Source organism: Delphinus delphis, chromosome 20, assembly GCF_949987515.2.
Source record: "Delphinus delphis chromosome 20, mDelDel1.2, whole genome shotgun sequence".
NCBI lineage: Eukaryota > Metazoa > Chordata > Mammalia > Artiodactyla > Delphinidae > Delphinus > Delphinus delphis.
Genome location: NC_082702.1, coordinates 11,138,566 through 11,157,035, shown reverse-complemented (window position 1 = coordinate 11,157,035; position 18,470 = coordinate 11,138,566). Strand labels below are relative to the sequence as shown.

Sequence of the window (18,470 nt, the reverse complement as noted above, 5' to 3'; positions counted from 1 at the left end):
TAGGCCCATCCCAGCCTTGCCATACCCGCAGCTAAATGATGATGATGATGATGATGAGAATGATGAGGTAATGACGATGAGAGGATGATGATGAGATGATGATGATGAGACAATGAAGATGATGACGATGAGAATGATGAGGTCATGACGATGAGAGGATGAGGATGATGATGATGATGATGAGACAATGAAGATGATGACGATGAGAATGATGAGGTCATGACGATGAGAGGATGATGATGAGATGATGATGATGAGACAATGAAGATGATGATGATGAGAATGATGAGGAAATGATGATGATGAGACAATGAAGATGACGACGATGAGAATGATGAGGTAATGACGATGAGAGGATGATGATGAGATGACGATAAGGTGATGATGGTGATACAGAGCATCTATTGTTCTCAGTGCTCTTCTCCGATGCATCAGTTCATTTTATCCTCACAGCAGCCCTGGGATGTAGGTCTTCCCATTTGCCCTCTTTGACAAATGAGGAAACTGAGACTCAGGGGGGTGAAAGGTCCAAGACCACCCAGCCTGAAGCAACAGAACTGGAACTTGAACCCAGGCCTTCTGGTTCCGCGGTGCTCATCCGCCTCTGCATAGGTGTGAGGTTTCCTTGCAGCCTGAACATCACTAGTGTGAGTCACCTCAACCGTCGAGTAGCCGACATTTACGGAGTGGTTACTGAACGCCCTGGCTTGATGCCAGTTAATGTCACCAGGGCAGTGACATATCACTCATCTTATCTGCTTAGGGACTGGTGGAGGCCTGATGACCTAACGTGTTTCCTTCCTGGGAAGTGCTAGCCAAGCTGTGGTCTCCTAAGATTTAATATGGATCCTGCGGGTGGGGCAGGGATCCCTGACGTAACCTCTGAGGTCAGAGCCTGAGTTTGCAGAAGAATGGAACTGTCCATTGAGGATTAACAATTCTGATTTAAAATCATAGGGCTTGGGACTTCCCTGGTGGCGCAGTGGTTAAGAATCCGCCTGCCAATGCAGGAGACATGGGTTCGAGCCCTGGTCCGGGAAGATCCCACATGCCGTGGAGCAACTAAGCCCATGCGCCGCAACTACTGAGCCCATGTGCTGCAGCTACTGAAGCCTGTGCACCTAGAGCCCCTGCTCTGCAACAAGAGAAGCCACTGCAATGAGAAGCCCGCGCACCACAACGAAGAGTAGCCCCTACTTGCCGCAACTAGAGAAAGCCCGCGTGCAACAATGAAGACCCAACACAGCCAAAAATTAAAAAAAAAAAAATCCAGAATTGAAAGAAAAGGATCTCAGTGTTCAACACAAGGCCTCAATCAAGGCAGGGGATAGCCCCAGGGTTACTCTACAAAGGAGAGGCCGGTGGGGACTCAAAGCTTGTAAAGAGACATTCCAAGCATCGGGCTGGAAGGCCCTTCGTGGGTGGTTGAGATGGACCTTATTCCCATTGAACAGATGTGCAAATCAAGGCTGCCCAGCAGAGGCGGGGCAAGAGAGCAATGCAGGCCTCATCCAGAGGAAGAGAGCTGTCTTCCCTCTCCCCTCTTGGTGAAACCCAATGTCAATTCAGTGGGGCCTGCGTTCAAATCCTGATTGTGCCAATGTCCTCACTTTGTGGCCTTGGACAAGGCCCTGGACTACTCCGAGCCTTAGTTTCCTTCTCTGTTAGATGCGGAAACTCAGGGCTGATTTCAACTGTACCAGTTGTAAAAATATTGAGATACCTCCAGATTTGGTTGGTAAAAATCCGCTCCCCCAAGACCCTGGTTGCCCCCTAACCTATGGCATGTCTGGGTCCTCCCAGACATCCCCAGGTTCTACTAACTAAAAGGGAAACACCAGGTCAGTGGAGGGCACCAGGACATTGCTCTAGTAATGGGGCCGAATTGTTACTGCTGCATAGCCAGGCCTATACTGACTGATGCTCAACTATTTTGAATATGCCTCCTGGGGTTAATGGTGATAGCCTGTAGGATTATTGTAAGGATCTAGTGAGTTAACATCTCTATGGAATGACCAGCAAACCTATTAGTAATAATAATAATAATAATACTGACAACAACATGCCATCGTTCTTCTTTGGCTTCGCTGAGTAGCCTCCAGCTTGTCCTACATGCCCCTCAGGACTCAGTTTCCCCATCTCCACATTCCCTAAGCCCTTTCCCCCACTCCCAGTGGCCAGGATGGTGGGTGGGCCTGCTATCTCCCCAGCCTATTTGCTCTCCCTCTTCCAGGGCTGCCACCCTAGCCAATGCCCTTGAATAAAAGGGCAGGGCACCTGGGTTTTGCTTGCTCCTCTCTGGCCTGGATCATGCTCTGGCTTCTCTCTTCTCTGGCGCTCCTGGGAGCACTGGCAGCCTCACAAGGTAGGTACATTGTGTGTGGTCCCTCAGAGAGGGAGAGGGTGGGCCCCAAGGCCACATGGGTGGTGAGAGTCTGAGTGCCAGCTTCTTATATATTGGCTTTTTGTCTAATGGAAGCAGCTGCAGGGAGTGTTTGAGAACGTAGTTCTGGAGCCAGGCTACCTGGGTTCAAATCCTGGCTCTGCCATTTCTTAGCTGTGTGACCTTGAGCAAGCCACTTAACCTCTCTGTGCCTCAGTTTCCCCATCTGTGAAATGAGGGTGATAATGACTCTGCCTCAGGGGGCTCTTGGGGGCATTCACTGAATTACTATGTTTGAAGAGATAGAAAAGCGTTAAATTCATTAACTTGAGATGTCTGGGTTTTGGGGGGGGTTAATAAATTTATTTATTTTTGGCTGCATTGGGTCTTCGTTGCTGAGCGCGGGCTTTCTCTAGTTGCGGCAAGCTGGGGCTACTCTTCGTTGCGGAGCACGGGCTCTAGGTGCGTGGGCTTCAGTAGTTGTGGCACGTGGGCCCAGTACTTGTGGCTTGCAGGCTCTAGAGGGTGGTTCAGTAGTTGTGGTGCACGGGCTTAGTTGCTCCACAGCATGTGGGATCTTCCTAGACCAGGGCTCGAACCCGTGTCTCCTGCATTGGCAGGCAGATTCTTAAGCACTACGCCACCAGGGAAGTCCCTGGGTTTTCTTTAATTAGCAGTAGTCTTTTGATATTCGACTACCTGTGGGGTTTTTGTTTGTCTTTGCAGAAACTCCTATATACCCTGGCTCCTCCCCTACCTTTTTGGAACAGTCCCTCAGAACTATCTGAGAGGGTGTATCCCAGGCTTAAGGCCTCAGGAATGCCTGAAATAAAACATAATCCTCAACTTAAAAAAAAAATTCTTTTGTTTGAGGAGTTTTTAAGGGCTTAGAACAGTGTCAGGTCATAAGTGGCCCTGCCTGAAGGTGAGTTATTATTCATAACTTATTATTATTCCTTTACCTCGTCTGCCTATCTCCCCCCTGGTTCTAATTCTACCCGCTTTGGCTGGGAATTAAGTGGTCAAAACCTAGCCGGGACCTTGCTGCGTGAGACTCTAAGTACCGCCCCCCCACCTCCCCGGCTTCACTTTCCTCATCTGTAAGAGGAAGGTATGAGTCAAGGTCAGAACTTTTCAGACTCTGTGTCTTAGAGCCTTGAGGTTTCTTGGAAGAGCCTCAGGGGCTTCTTGGGGGTTAAGATGAAGACTCACTAGACATTGTCCTCAGCCCAGCTGATAAAGAGAAATGATGAAGGGAAATGACACTCTTAACTGTTCACTTCTGGACTTGGAGGGGGGAAACGTTGCGAGAAAGAGTTCCACGGTGAGAACTGATAGATTACACGGAGACCCTCCTCAGCCCCAGCTTGGAGGTGCTGCGATTCCGGCTCCCAAGGTTTGCCCACACTGTTCCGCGCACCTGGAATGCCATTTACTCAGCACCAGGAAAATGTTCCTGGATCTTCTCCCAACAGTCCTCCCACCCCCAGCCCTTAGTTCTATTCTTTATTTTTATTATTATCCTTTTTTGGCCGTGCCAAGCGGCTTGCGGGATCTTAGTTCCCCAGCCAGGGATTGAACCCAGGCCCTTGGCAGTGAATGGGCCGAATCCTAACCACAGGACCACCAGGGAATATTCCCCCTTGGTTCTGTTCTTGAATTGTGCGTGAGAGTGTGTGTGTTTGTTCCCCTTTTTTTCCTTCTCAAATCACAAGTTCTGATCACCCCTCTCTCTCCACAGGGACCTCCAAGACATGTCCAGTCTGCTCTCTACCAGGAAACTGCACGGAGATAACCTGTCCTCCAGCGCGGAACTCCTGCTTGTTAAGCCAGTTGCAGCTGGGTGGGGGATCGGCCAGGGGGTGGGCAGGGAGGATGGACAAAGTACCCAAAGTGGGTGGGCAGGGGTCAGAGGGGAGAGGCCTGGACCTGCCGTCCTGGGACTGAAGGTTCCAAACTTTGCCCGGTAGCTCAGCTCACTGCCGCAGGGGGTTGGGGGATGGGGTGCTCTCAACACCAGCTGAGGCCCCAGATTGACCTCTGGGCATTGCTGCAGAGGGGCAGAGGTCTGGGAGGGCTTGGGGGTGGTCTCTAACTTCCCCTCCTCAACTTCTGTCGCCAGCAAGTGGGACTCTCGTCAAGAATGGGTCCTGCGTGGCCCCTGGGGAATGCCGAAGAGATGTTTACTCCCTGACCTACAGCCCTGACTTGAGTCTCTGGATCAGCACAGCCTGTTGTGAAAACAGCTGTAGCGGGTTTACCCGACAAGGTTGGTCAGCGGGACCTGGGGGTCACACACCCGGGTGGGGTGACATGGGAACTTGGCCTTGGTTTCCGGCTCTGCCTGGGACAGGAAGAACCTCAGTTTTCTCATCTGGAAAATGGGTGTGAAATAACTTTGGCAGGGGGTGCGTCCAGCACAGGGCTGGCATATAGTAGGCACTCTATAAATTGTAGCTGTGCTTATCCAGTTATTGGCGGTGGGGCTGGAGAGAAGCCCCAGACTCTTATTTCTCCTTAGGAGAGGGGCTGCCCCGAAGGATAGTCAAGCAGAACGAGAAATGTCATGGGTGGTGATGGGCTCTGGTCTAGGGTAAGGGGAGGTGCTCATTTTCAGGTGCTGACTTTGCACTTGTTCGACCTTGACAATGAACATCTCCTTGCTGGCTCACTCCAGACCTGTCTCTGAGTGGTGATAAAGATCACTTTCGGTTGCCTGGTTATTTTTTCCAGAGAAGGAATTTTGTATTTGGCAGGTCTAGCGGTGGGGAGACTTGAGACAGCTCCACATTCAGGGCTACTAGCCATCCTTCCAGACACGTGGGATTTCCGTCCTCCTAAACTGTGCACGTCAACCAAATAAAATAGCCAAGTCCAAGCTGAGAGGTGGGCATGCTTTTCAGCATATAAAATGCCAATTATGAGCATAACTGCATCAAACAAAACTCCTATGTGTAAAGAAAGGTTGAAGGGACTACCTCGGAATACTCTTTTATTATTATTAATTTTTTTTATTTTAAAATAAATGTATATGTATATGCATTCTTTTTCAGATTCTTCTACTGATCATTTTTATTTTATTTTTTGTTCTGTTTTAAATTTTTTTTTAGTATGAAAAATTCTTAGCATGATGTTTTTGTCTTAATTTTTAAAAATTTATTAAAAAAACAAAACATAATGGTACAAAAAGGTTGAAAGTAAAAAAGTTGGAAAAGATAGACTGTGCAAATATAAACCAAAAGGAAATTTTAAAATAACAGATACAGTAGGCTTGAAAGCAGAAGTGTTACTAGAAATAAACAAGGACACTTCCTATCAACAAGACCAATTTACCAGGAAGTTTTAAATTTGTATTAACTTTTTATTTTATATTGGACTATAGTTGATTTACAGTATTGTGTTAGTTTCAGGTGTACTAGAGTAATTGTCTCTTGGTAGATGCTGAGAGCAGTGCTGTCTGTAGAAATACAATGTGAGCCATATTAGGGGATGAAAGCCTTTCTAGTAGCCACATTCAAAAGCACAAAGAAACCGGCGAAATTAAGAATCGACCTTATTTAAGGTACCATATCTAAACTATTACTTCAATATGGAGATAATCAATATAAAATTATTAATGAGATATTTTACTTTCTTTCCCCAAACTAAGCCTCTGAAATCTAGAGTGTGTTTATACTCACGACGCATCCCCAAGGGAACCAGCCACAGTTTAACTACTTAATAGCCATGTGTAGACAGCAGCCACATATTAATCAGCACAGTTCTCTACTTTTCTATATCTGTCAATGTTTCATTATAAACCCATGTTAAAACGATATGTGCCTTAGTTCTGGGGGTTTTTTGGTTTGTTTGTTTTTTTCCTTTTTTTTTTTTTTTTGCGGTGCGGGGGCCCCTCACTGTTGTGGCCTCTCCCGTTGCGGAGCACAGGCTCCGGGCGCGCAGGCTCAGCGGCCATGGCTCACGGGCCCAGCCGCTCCGCGGCATGGGGGATCTTCCCGGACCGGGGCACGAACCCGTGTCCCCTGCATCGGCAGGCGGACTCTCAACCACAGCACCACCAGGGAAGCCCATATGGCTTAGTTTTGACTCAGGAAAAACATGCTTAAATGGCTTCCTCATAAATGTTTCAGATCTCTAAGAAAACTCTGAAAACTAATCAGGTAGTGGAGTACCACTCTTTTGTAGAACACCAAAATATCTTAAAACCTAAAATAACAGGATCACCTTTTCGTCACATTTGGAACTTGGGGTCTTTGAGGGGGACCTTCTGTCTGTGCGGTCAGTGCTGTGTCCTGAAAACAGGGCCTGGCACACAGTAGGTGCTCAAGAAATGTTTGTGGAATGAATGCAAGAAGCCTTGGGATTCAGCCTGAAGGTTTGTGCAGGAAAAATGAACAGAGTGGGGCCAGCTCCACCTTTGGCTCTGTTCACTCTGCTCCTCGGAATAAATCTTCAAGGGCCAGAAGGGTGTCTGAGACCGGGCTGGTCCCACTTTGGAGGAAAATGCTCTGGGTTTTTTTATTTTTGTTTTTTTTAAAAATTTTTGGCTGCGTTGGGTCTTCATTGCTGTGCGCGGGCTTTCTCTAGTTGCGGTGAGCGGGGGCTACTCTTTGTTCCAGTGCGTGGGCTTCTCATTGTGGTGGCTTCCCTTGTTGCGGTGCACGAGCTCTAGGTGCGCGGGCTTCAGCAGTTGCGGCTTGTAGGCTCAGTAGCTGTGGCTTTCAGGCTCTAGAGCACAGGCTCAGTAGTTGTGGCGCACGGGCTTAGTTGCTCCGCGGCATGTGGGATCTTCCTGGACCAGGGATCGAACCCACGTGCCCTGCGTGGCAGGCGGATTCTGAACCACTGCGCCACCAGGGAAGTCCTGCTCTGGGTTGTTGTGAGTGGAAACAGCAAGAACAGAGGGCTGGAGGGGGAAAAGAGGGCTGAGAGGGGGGTCTCCCTCAGCCCCATCCTACCCTCACCACGACCGCTCCCTCCAGAAGCGAGACCCGAAGCTCAGCCCAACGGGGTGAAGTGTTCCTACTCTTCTGGGAATAAGTTGGCCCCATGTGACTCCCTTCCGGTCATGAACTGCACCGGGAACGAGACTGTGTGTTTCACTCTCAATGGGACATGGCGTGGAGGTAAGGGTTCCCTTCAGGAGGTCAGTTGCATGGCTGGCCTCCCTCCCACCTGCACAAATCAGTGTTGAGGTTTATTTGCATGTGTGTTCTGGTTACCTCTTGCTACTTAACAAATCACTCTCACCTGTAGTGGCTTAAAACTACAACAATCATTTTACGAACTCTTACAGTTTCTCTAGGCTGGGAATTCAGGAAAAGTTCAGCTGGACAGTTCTGGGTCTCTCATATAGTTACAGTCAGAGGGTTGCTGGAGCTAGAACTGCAGGGCTGAGGGCAACTAGGGGCTAGATGAGCATCTCATACATGTAGAATCCAGGCTTTTCCACGTGTTCTCTCCACATTGGTTAGATTGGGCTTCCTCACAGCACGGCTGCCTTGGGGCTTTTTGTATGGTGGCGGAGACTCCAATACACTGAATAATACAGAAACAAGGCAGCAGCTTGGGCTAGTTGGCCCCCTTCTCTCTCCATGTAATCTCCAAGCTTCTCTGTGTGATTTCGCCTTGTCGGTCAACCTGGGCTTCCTCACATCATGGTTGCCACCATCTTTACATGGCAGCTGAAGAATTCAAGAGCAAGTATTCCAACAAACAAGGGGGCAGCTGCATGGTCTTTTATGACCTAGCCTTGGAAATCACACCTTGTCACTTCTGTCACGCTTTATTGGTTGAAATGGTCACAAAAGTCCATCTGATTTCATGGAGAGGAGGTATAGACCCTCACCTTTTGGTCTTAAAGAATTTGCAGATGTATTTTTAAATCATCACTATTGCTTGCAAATGGTTAGAGCAGAGGCTTTTTGAACAAAAGTCTTAGCATAGAACCAAACTGATCAGAGAACAGACTAACTATGAAGGCAGCAAAGTGAAAGAGAGAAATGGCCTGGGCTTCTGTTCCTGGTAGTCTAGCCTGGCAGACTAGATTCTCGGAAGGGTCTTTCTTCTACAAACAGTGGCATGCTGGAAAGGTGGAGGTGGGAGGAACAAGAATGGGAGGAGTGGTCCACTCCAGTGGAGAGAGGTATTTTATCACCACCAGTGTTTAGAAATGCGGGTATATGTTGATAATAAAAAGCAGATTGACTTTCAGTTCATTTTATTACTGTTTTTAACTGCTCTGCAGACAATACACCCTCTTATAGCCTGCTTCCAGGACGGATTGCTCCCACCACCCATCCCCCTTGGTACCGTTTACAGATGAACTAGCTGCTGTCAAAAATGTTTTTCCATGATTTTGGGGGCTTATGGGAAGTTAGGGAAATTTCCACGGCTTCCCAAATTAAACTAATATGTGAGCAGAAATCAGGAAGGAGATCAGTGAATGAAAATGAAAGGCGCAGTAAGAGCGAATGCTGATAACAGTCTGGTTTAAGTGACTAGGTCTTGGGTCCACAGCACGGTTGGGTAGCTGACTCTTTAATCCCCACATAAGCCAGGGACCGTGGAAGGAGGCTGAAATGATCCCAAGTTGGTAGCACCTCCTGGCTCTCAGTATAAGCAAAGGCAAATCGTCTCCAGGGAAAAGCCCCCAGGACTCCCGCAGATTGACATCAACCAAATGGGAGCTGACAATCCGGAGACCATGACATGCGTAAGGAAACAAGCCACCAAGAGCGATAGCAGAAGCCACAAACAACAGATAGAGGTCCACGAGGAACTCAGCTATTGTCATGAGCAGCTACAGAACATAGCACAGCTATATGTGACATACATGAAGGAATGAAGTTAGAATCCTCCAACTGAGCAGGCAACAAGCGGTTGTAAGAAATGACCAGATAGATGTGAAAATGAATCCTACAGAACGATCAAGTGAGCTGGGAACTTTCAGACAGAGAAAGACAGACATCAAGTTGGGAAGGCTCAAGCTCTGAGTCTCCCCCCTCAAGCTTCCCCCTGTGTCTGCAGGGGGCCCCCAAATCCTGAAGGGCTGTGCTACACCGGAGGTCTGCCACCTGCAAGCGAACACCACCCTGGGCCCGGAAGCGTCTGGATTTCATCTCACCGCCAAGCCTGAATGCAATTACGTGGCTCCTACCACCCACCCAGGTGCTTTGAACCCTGACTTCCTGAGACCCTACCCTTTCTGCCCTCTCTGGATCCCAAATGCCCTTCCCAATCCTATGTGTTCCCAGGGTATCCCCTCCCACTACCATCATGCTCCCAGGGAGTGCAATTACCCATATGCACGTGCACGCGCGCACACACACACACGTACAGACTCATACCACTTGACACCTGGAAGCAGAAAATCCCATTGGCATATATCCACACCTCCACAGACATCTACATTTACATCCCAGCACCCAAAACACACCTACAGAAGAGCATGTACTTCAAAACACGAACATCCTGTTGTGTAAGTGAGATTAGACATCTAGACTCGATTTAGATAAGAAATCTGGCTGTCTTTCCCTTTTCTTCACTTCCTTGCTTGTGAAAGAAGCCAGATTTGCCAATAGTCTTCTTTCAGCTTAACAAAGAACATTGACAATAATTTTCATCTTCCAGAAAAGAGAGATGTTAATTGAGATAGTATTTACCAGGGCAACAGCTTTTTAAGTGAGACAACTGACCAGAATTACAGCCATTTCAGACCAGCAGAGAAAATTTTCAAACGTGGATACAGCAGTATCCCCTCAGCTCCGGGGATGTAGAAGATGCTCTTGTTAGAAACCCGCACAGCAAGGACAAGTTCTGTGATGAAGGGGATCTGTTTGCTGAATCTGCAGGCAAAGCAGGAACATTCTCACCTTCACTTTCTCGGATTACCAGCTGCTAGGCGGTTTACTTTTCAAAACTAAGCAGAGGATTAAATGAATGATCACGATGAAGAAAAAAAAAAAAGGAAGACTTGGGAGCTAAAATTTACGACGTGGAAAGGGAAAAAGGGCAAAATAGGATTACTAACCACTGGAAGATGGGACTTGGAATTTTCGTGTATACAGTCCCTGCGGGCATATCACATATCTGTGCAGGGACACATCGGTTGTCAGATCCAGACACGTGGACAGGGAAAGAGACAGGTACAAACACACAAACATACAAAAGTACAAAATATACACAGACATACTGAAACACTTTACTAACATCCATGTCTGTGCGCCAACATATATATCCAAGCACCCCAAACCTTGCTGGAAACACGGACCCCCCCAAACAAGCCTGCCACATATACGCGTAAACACAGACATGCACATAGATACCTATACACACAGGGGCCCATGGAAGCAGACACACAAACATCCCCAGCCCTCCTCAGACAATTCCACACGTATACATGCACAACCACGTGACCACATGTGCACACAGAGAAACAGACCTGCATGCTCGTACACGCAAACTGCATCATCGCAGCAGTACATCCATGCAGCACGGTCACAGGCATATAGCTGTGTGCCCAGAAATGTACACACACACACACACACACACACACACACACACACACATGTTGTCCTCCAGCCAGTTCATCTTCCTCTCTCCCCAGGTCCCCATGTACCTGTGACCCATACCAAGGCTAAGGTCACCGTCTGTTTCACCTGCTCAGACCTCCACCATTGCAATCCTCTCCCCTGCACGGAAGATAGGAACTACTGCCTTCAGATAGCGGGCATCACAGGTGGGTGCCCCTGTGGACAGGATTGGGCAGGAGAGGAAGAAATGGGACCTGAGACACCCAAGACCTCTCCTTGCCCTCCTGTGTTTGCTGCCTTGACTCCAGCCGTGGTAGCCCTTTTCTGGCCATGGAGGACAGAAGCTGGTGGCAGTGGAGGACGTGAGCTTAAAATCCGATGTCACGTTTGTCATAGTTATTCCTGAGTAGCCAAGCAGCTCAAGATGTAGAGGTTTAACCAGGCACAAAGGACAAATAGTGTATAATTCCATTTACAGGAGGTAGCTACAGTAGCCAGAATCATGCAAAAAGAAAGTAGAATGGTGGTAGTTTCAGTTTTGCAAAATGAAAAATTTCTAGAGATCTAGCATACCACAATGTGAATACTGTTAACAGTACTGAACTGTACACTTAAAAGTGGTTAAGAAAGTAAATGTTATATTATGTATTTTTTTACTACAGTGATAAAAAAAACTTTGTGACTTAAAACAGCGATGATTTTGGGAATTCCCTGGCAGTCCAGGGGTTAGGACTCAGCGCTTTCACTGCCATGACCTGGGTTCAATCCCCGGTTGGGGAACTAAGAGCCCACAAGCCACACGGCAAGGCCAAAAAAACCAAAACCCAAACCCAAAACAATGATTTATTATTTCTCACCACTCAGTGGGTTGACCAGGCTCAGCTGGGCTGTTCTTCTGTTCCAGGGGTGAAGGCTGAGGTCCAAGGGGTGTGGCTGCACTCAGCTGGGAACTCAACTGAGGCTGCAATGTTCAATACAGCCTCTCACCTTCCGAGGCCTCTCTCCATGTGGTCTCTCATAGTCTGTAGCCTAGTTGAGCTTCCTTACAGTATGGCGGCTGGCTTCTGAGCAGGGAAAAGTGGAAACCACTGGCTTCTTAAGAGATAAGCCCAGAACTGGCACGCTGTCACTTCTGCCACAGTCTATTGATCACAATAGTCACAAGGCCAGTTCAGATTTAAGAGGTGAAGAAATTGATTCCACCTCTTGATGGGGGAGTGGTAAAAAGTCATGTTGCGAAAAAGCATGTGGCATGGGAGAAACAGTTGTAGCCATCTTGGCATCTACTGCAACATTCTGGGCAGGGAGCCCCCAAAGTTCCCTGTCGATCTGCATCATAAAGGGAAAAACTGGACTCTTCTGTAAATGGGAAGAGGGATTAAATTAGAAACCAGCTCTTCTCTGGGATGAATTCCAAGATGCACATGAATAGCTGAGTTAGGAATTCCAGCAATATAATTAGGAATAGTAAGGATAATGTACCAGACCAAGTGCTGGGCGTTTCTGGGGTCCTAGAGAAGTTTCTGGCTAAGCCTATGTGAGACTCAGGGACAGGCCGGGGAGACATTGCCAACAGGTGTACCTGTTCATCGCCAATGAACAGGTACAGAGTCACCTTGTTCATTGAAACCCTAAGGGGAGAAGGCAGGGGACTCTGCATCTTTTTTTCTTTTTTAAACATCTTTATTGGAATATAATTGCTTTACAGTGGTGTGTTAGTTGCTGCTGTATAACAAAGTGAATCAGCTATACGTACACATATATCCCCATATCCCCTCCCTCTTGTGTCTCCTCCCACCCTCCCTATCCCACCCCTCTAGGTGGTCACAAAGCACCGAGCTGATCTCCCTGTGCTATGCGGCTGCTTCCCACTAGCTAGCTATTTTACATTTGGTAGTGTATATATGTCAGTGCTACTCTCTCACTTTGTCTCTGTCTTCCCCCCCACTGTGTCCTCAGGAGGACTATATGTCTCATGCTCAATGACATCAAGTCCATGAGGGGGAATCTCAGACAGAGTGCATGCCAACAGTGGCACCCAGAGGGATTTGGGGGCCTCCGTTGGGTGGTGGCTGGTAATTGCTTCTCCTCATGAGCCTGCCCTCCATATCCTTCCAGTCTTAGGTGCAAGTAACTCTGTTTCCTGGAGAAATGGTTCCTGTGTGGCCTCCAAGGACTGCACATCTGACAACTCCATCTTTGCCTTGACCTACGGCATTGGTTTTGGCTTCCGGGTCAACACCACCTGTTGCCAAGGCAACTGCCAAGAGCCCCCTCCTCTCGGTACGCTGCCACCAGAAAGCAGTCAGATGGGTGGCCAAGGAGGGGGTGGGGTGACTTTGGAGGAGAGTTTGTCCTGCGTTGAAGAGGGCGTGCACTCAACACCCATTCTCCAGCCAGGCTATCCTAAGGCGCCCTGACCCCAGTTCAGTGGGAAAGCCCGTTAATGTCATTCCCTTGTAGTAGAGCCTAGGAGCGCACGAAGGGCCCTGGGAGGTCCTCAGAGTCCTCCCGGCTGACTGTCACTCTCCCCTACATAGCCACCCTGCCGGCCTCAGGCACCTTGAGCAAGTTCTTGTGTCCTACATGTCCTGGGGGCCACTCAGGGCCCTGCAACCACTTCTTCTACATGCAGTGTCCCAGTGGGGAGACAGAGTGTGTCCAGATGAACCTGGTGTCTGAAGAAGGTAAGGTGTGTGTATGTGTGTGTGCACGCGTGCACAAGTGAGCCTGGGTGCACTGGTTTTGGACACAGGCATGCCTGGGTTTGGGGGTCCATCTCCCTCATTGACTCTGTGTGACCCAAGCCACTTCATCTCTTTGAGCCTCAGTTTTCCCTTATGATAAATGGGAATGCTGGAAGAACACCTCACAGGGTTTTGTGAGGATGAAATTAGTTCATGAGAGAGGTGATGGAGTGGAGGGCATAAAGCAGGACTCTGGGGCCAGGCTGCCTGGGTTCAAATCCTCGCTCTTATGAGCCGGGTGACCTTGAGCAGGGGACTTTCTTTCTCTGTACCTCAATTTCCCCATCTGAGAAAGGGGATAATTATAGTCTCTTATCCCCAAGACTGCTGTGAAAATTAAATAAGGTAATCCATGAAGCTTCTAGGTGAGTGCTGTCCAAAAGAAATACAATGTTCACATGTGTAAATTAAAAATTTCCACTAGCCTTATGTAAAAGGTAACAGGTGAAATTAATTTAATAATATATTTTACTTAACCCAATATACCCAACAGTTACCATTGCAACATGCAAATGATATAAGACCTCGTAAATGAGATATCTTACATTCATTTTTGCCTGCTAAGTCTTTGAAACCTGGTGTGGCTTTTATCCTCACAGCCCATTCCAGTTCAAATCAGCCACACGACAATTGCTCAGGTACACATACAGCTACTGGCTACTGCATTGAACTGTTTAATTCTTGAACATAGTTAGGACTGTGTATGGCATTTCAGCAAATCTAAGATGTTACCGATAGGAAGACAGGAAGACAGCTCTATTCAGGAATGTTAAAATATGTGTGTGTGTGTGTGTGTGTGTGTGTGTTGGGGGATGTGAATGTGAGTCTTGGAACTGATGACTTTCAGTGTTAGTGGTCATCATTGTTATGTGTGTATAAGGCTTATGTGGACGGGACAGACCCTCAATCAATCACTGTCCAGGGAACGGATGTGCTGGGGAACTTGTGTTTGTGTGCACAATGGGTGTGTGTGTGTGTGTTTCTGGGGGAGGGGTGATATGACAGTGGGCAGGGAGGCTGGGCACGTTCTGGTCTCTGGGGCATCACAGGAGCTGTTTGTGACTGAGATGTGTGTGTGTGTGTACACGTGTGGTAGGTGTGCATGATAGTGGGTGTGGGACCATGACTCACAAACATGGCTCTATGGAGGAAGCATACTCCAGCATACTCCAGGTCAAGATCAGACAAATACAGACAGTGCTGTGAGGCTTACATTTCTTTTTAACTTTTGTATTATGGAAAAATTCAAAGATAAATAAAAGAGCGAACAGTTTAATAAGCCCCAGGTACCCTTCACCCAATTCTGAGAATTATCCACTCATGGCCGATCGTGTTTCATCTCCACCTTGACCCCATATTATTTTGAATACACACAGATATCTTACCACTTGACAATAAGTATTTCCACATATGGCTAAAACTTAAGGACCTGAAAATAACCAAGAGTTGTGGTGAGGTGCTTTTCTGTTGGTAAAATAACACGATTTCACTTTAGCATTTCCCATCAAGTCCTCCACGAACCGGTTACATCGGTATATTTACATTTATATATAAATATATCCCATCCTATCATATTATATCGTATATGGATGGCTCCGAGGACGCATAGGAAATAGCTGGGAAACCGGTTGGAAGGATGTGTGAAGCTGAGTGGCCTCCAGGTGTCATAGTTTTTATTAATATTGAACACAAGTAAAAGAACACCTGTAACACACGTGTAAGGTATAAAGAATGACGAAAGGGACGGCCGTGACCAGCCCCAGATCAAGGATCAGAACATTCTTGGTGAGTTTTCCCCAAGGACATGGATTTGAGGGCCGGCCATTCCCTCCGAGGTTGGCTGGCTCCCATGTTCCCTTTTCCATGTGTCGAAGTCTTTTAGGAAGGCGACCCCGCGGGGTTGGAGGGAGTTTCAGGGCAATCTGCTAGATTGGAGGAACCCCCGGGATCTGGGGACAGCGACGCAGGGCTGGTGCCAGTGGTGGCGTGCGTGTGCCAGGCGCGCGCGCGCAGGGGGACACCTGCCAGCGCTCATCCTCACGTCCCCCTCCCCACCCGCGTCTCCGCAGGCGGCCGGAACCTGAGCGTGCGCGGCTGCGGCACCCGCGACCTGTGCCAGATCGGGGGGCTCCCGACGCTCCCCGGCCACCGGCTGGCGCGCTGGCCGGTCTGCAGCACTACCCAACGCGCCGTCCTGGACTCCGAGTGCCACTCGGGCGCAGCGCCTGGCCCCCGCCTTGCCCTGCCTGTGCTGATGGTCGCCCTGGGCACCGTGGCCCGCTCCTGAGCCATCCGACCCGGACCCCCGACCCCCTCCCCGGAGCCCGCCTGCTTGTCCCGCTAGATGGCGCCCTGGCTCCCCTCTGCTAGGGCATCTCTAGGGGCCTGGAAGCTCCTGCTGAGAAAGTCAAAAACCAGGGGTGGGCCTCCTCCCTCAGGCTAAGAGCTTCCCCAAGGCTAGTCCTCTTTCTTCACGCCAGGACCCCAAAGGCTGTACCTCTTCCCTCAGGCTAGGCTGTTTTTCTTCCTCAGATAAGAGAAGCCACCATGGTTACACATTCTCCTTCAGATTGGGGGCCCCAAAGACTAAGCATCCTTATTCAAACTAGGGGGTCCCCATCACCAGGCTACTCCCTCAGACTAGGGCTGTATCTCTTCTCAGGAACATTGGGCAACAACTCCTCTTTCTCTCTCCCTCTTCAGGGTCTAGCAAAGTCCTGGGCAGTCAACCTGGGGCTTGAGGACCAAATACCACCTCCCCCACCAGTCTTTTAGAGCAGCCCATTCCACCCCCGCCACGGGCCCTCTTCTGTCTGGGCTCAGTCTCCCAGCTGCACACATCTGAATGAATCGCCTTGCACCATGCCGAGAAGTTTGAGTTTCCTTTTTCTGACATTGCAGCCTCAAGTGGGGCCTGGATGGGGTCTACTCTCACCTCTGGGGATTCTGGGACCTGAGGGGACCTGCAGAGGACAATGTCTGGGGGCCAGAGTGGGCATAAGATCAAATGCTCAGTCTGGAGTGAGCGTCATTTTAGAGCAAGCACTGGACCCAAAGGACTGAGCAGAGAGGTAACATCGAGGAACCCACAGGAGGCAGAATGCCAGGAACATTTGCTTGCAGCTGAAAGTAATAGAAAGTCCAAGGAGGAGAACTGAAGCAATTCACTCCGCGTTCATTTAACAAGCATGTATTGATCACAACACTATGCATCCAACATAATTCTAGACACCAGGGATACAGAGTAAACAAAATCCCCTGCTTTCAGGAAGGTTATGTTTTCGTGGGGGAGATCATAAACCTCTCATATGATATTCCAGATAGTAATGAGTACTCTGGAGAAAACAGTGCAGGGAAGAGAAGTGGAGATACTTCCAAAGGGGTGCACTTTTATGCAGGGTGGGTTAAGAGGGACATCTGAGTAATGACCTGAAGGGGCTGAGGGAGAGGGCAGTGCAGATGTCTGAGGAGTGAGTGGGGGGCATTCCAGGTGGAGGGAATGGCAAACACAAAGGCTTTGGGGTAGGAGCAGTAAGGAATACCTAATATTACACAGCATAACAGAAAGAATGGAGATGGACATACCCATGGGTCATAAATTCAGCCGTTCCAAGGAGTCATTGAGAACATACTTTGCTGTCCTGCCGTCCTCAGCATGTTGGTGTTTGCACGATGACGGCCAGAGCTCCAGCATCAAGCCCTCTTACAACCATATCCAAAGCTGGAAGAGGTGTGTTCCCATCTTTGTCTTGTCAGAAACCCCATCACCTAGCAGACATCTCTTACGTCCCATGGGCCAACCCCTGGCACGGTGATAGATTATTCTGAATGACTTTGCCTAATCAAGAGTCAGTCCCTGGGGTGAGCGTCGAGAGAGAGAGAGAGAGAGAGAGAGAGAGAGAGAGAGAGAGAGAGAGAGAGAGAGAGAGAGAGAGAGACCTAGCCTATGAAGACAGGCAGGATCACTTCTGCCATATTCTCTTCATCCAGGCTCAAGGAAAGGGGAGCTGGACTCCACTCTTGATGGGGAGTGAGGAGTGACAAGGCTCTAAAAGAGCATGTAGGATCAGAAATACTTTTGGAAAAATACAATCTGCCATAGGGAGTATTCCACTGATGAGCAACTGCAGGTAGCAGGTCCCACCGCTAACGCCAGGCAAACCAAAGGGAGGAGGTGGTGTTAGCACACCTAAGAGCCCCTTGCTACTGTACTACAGGGCAACTTGTGCTGGAACCATGGGTGGGGGGCTGTGTGGCAAGGGCTGGGGCCACAGAGGAGGCACCACACACAGGCACAGTTCCATAGATAATGCTACAAGCAGGGGCGGGGGAGGCTCTTTTTACCCTCTGACCTGGAGTGCTTCCTCTTTGCAGGAGTCAGGTGGCAAGGGATCCTGGGAAATGTAGTTTTCAAAATCCCCCAGCCCCAGCATTACAGGGCAGAGAAGGGTAGATATGGAACTGAGGGACCACAGGTAAATAACAACGACATTAAACAGGTCCCTTCCTGCTCAGTTTCTTCATCTGTAAAATGGGAGTAGTAACTGTTCCTGAAAAGGCGAATGAATATAGAGTGCTTAGTAGTTAATAAGTAACTACTTAGTATTAACTACTTAGTATTAACTACTTAGTATTAACTACTTAGTACTACTTAGTATTAACTACTTAGTACTTAACTACTTAGTATTAACTACTTAATATTAACTACTTAGTATTAACTACTTAGTAGTTAATAAGCATTCATTAGATGGCAGTTGTTAGGCTACTTGTCTTAGTTGGCTCAGGCGGCCATAGCAAAATACCATA

General features: G+C 48.5%; 1 protein-coding gene across 2 annotated transcripts; it reads left to right on the top strand.

The window, feature by feature from the left end:
* The first annotated feature begins 2,307 nt into the window (after positions 1 to 2,307).
* Positions 2,308 to 16,514, top strand: LOC132415873 (uncharacterized). 2 transcript variants are annotated; one of them, XM_059999014.1, is made up of 6 exons: positions 2,308 to 2,365; positions 4,125 to 4,226; positions 4,506 to 4,652; positions 13,036 to 13,200; positions 13,458 to 13,604; positions 15,734 to 16,514. In XM_059999014.1, the coding sequence occupies exons 1-6, from the start codon at positions 2,311 to 2,313 to the stop codon at positions 15,949 to 15,951; spliced, it is 834 nt and encodes a 277-aa protein (XP_059854997.1). In that variant the 5' UTR covers positions 2,308 to 2,310; the 3' UTR covers positions 15,952 to 16,514. The 2 variants fall into 2 exon arrangements, with proteins under 2 accessions (XP_059854997.1, XP_059854995.1); XM_059999012.1 differs by lacking the exons at positions 2,308 to 2,365; positions 4,125 to 4,226; positions 4,506 to 4,652 and adding exons at positions 7,368 to 7,509; positions 9,413 to 9,553; positions 10,992 to 11,123.
* Positions 16,515 to 18,470: the final 1,956 nt, after the last annotated feature.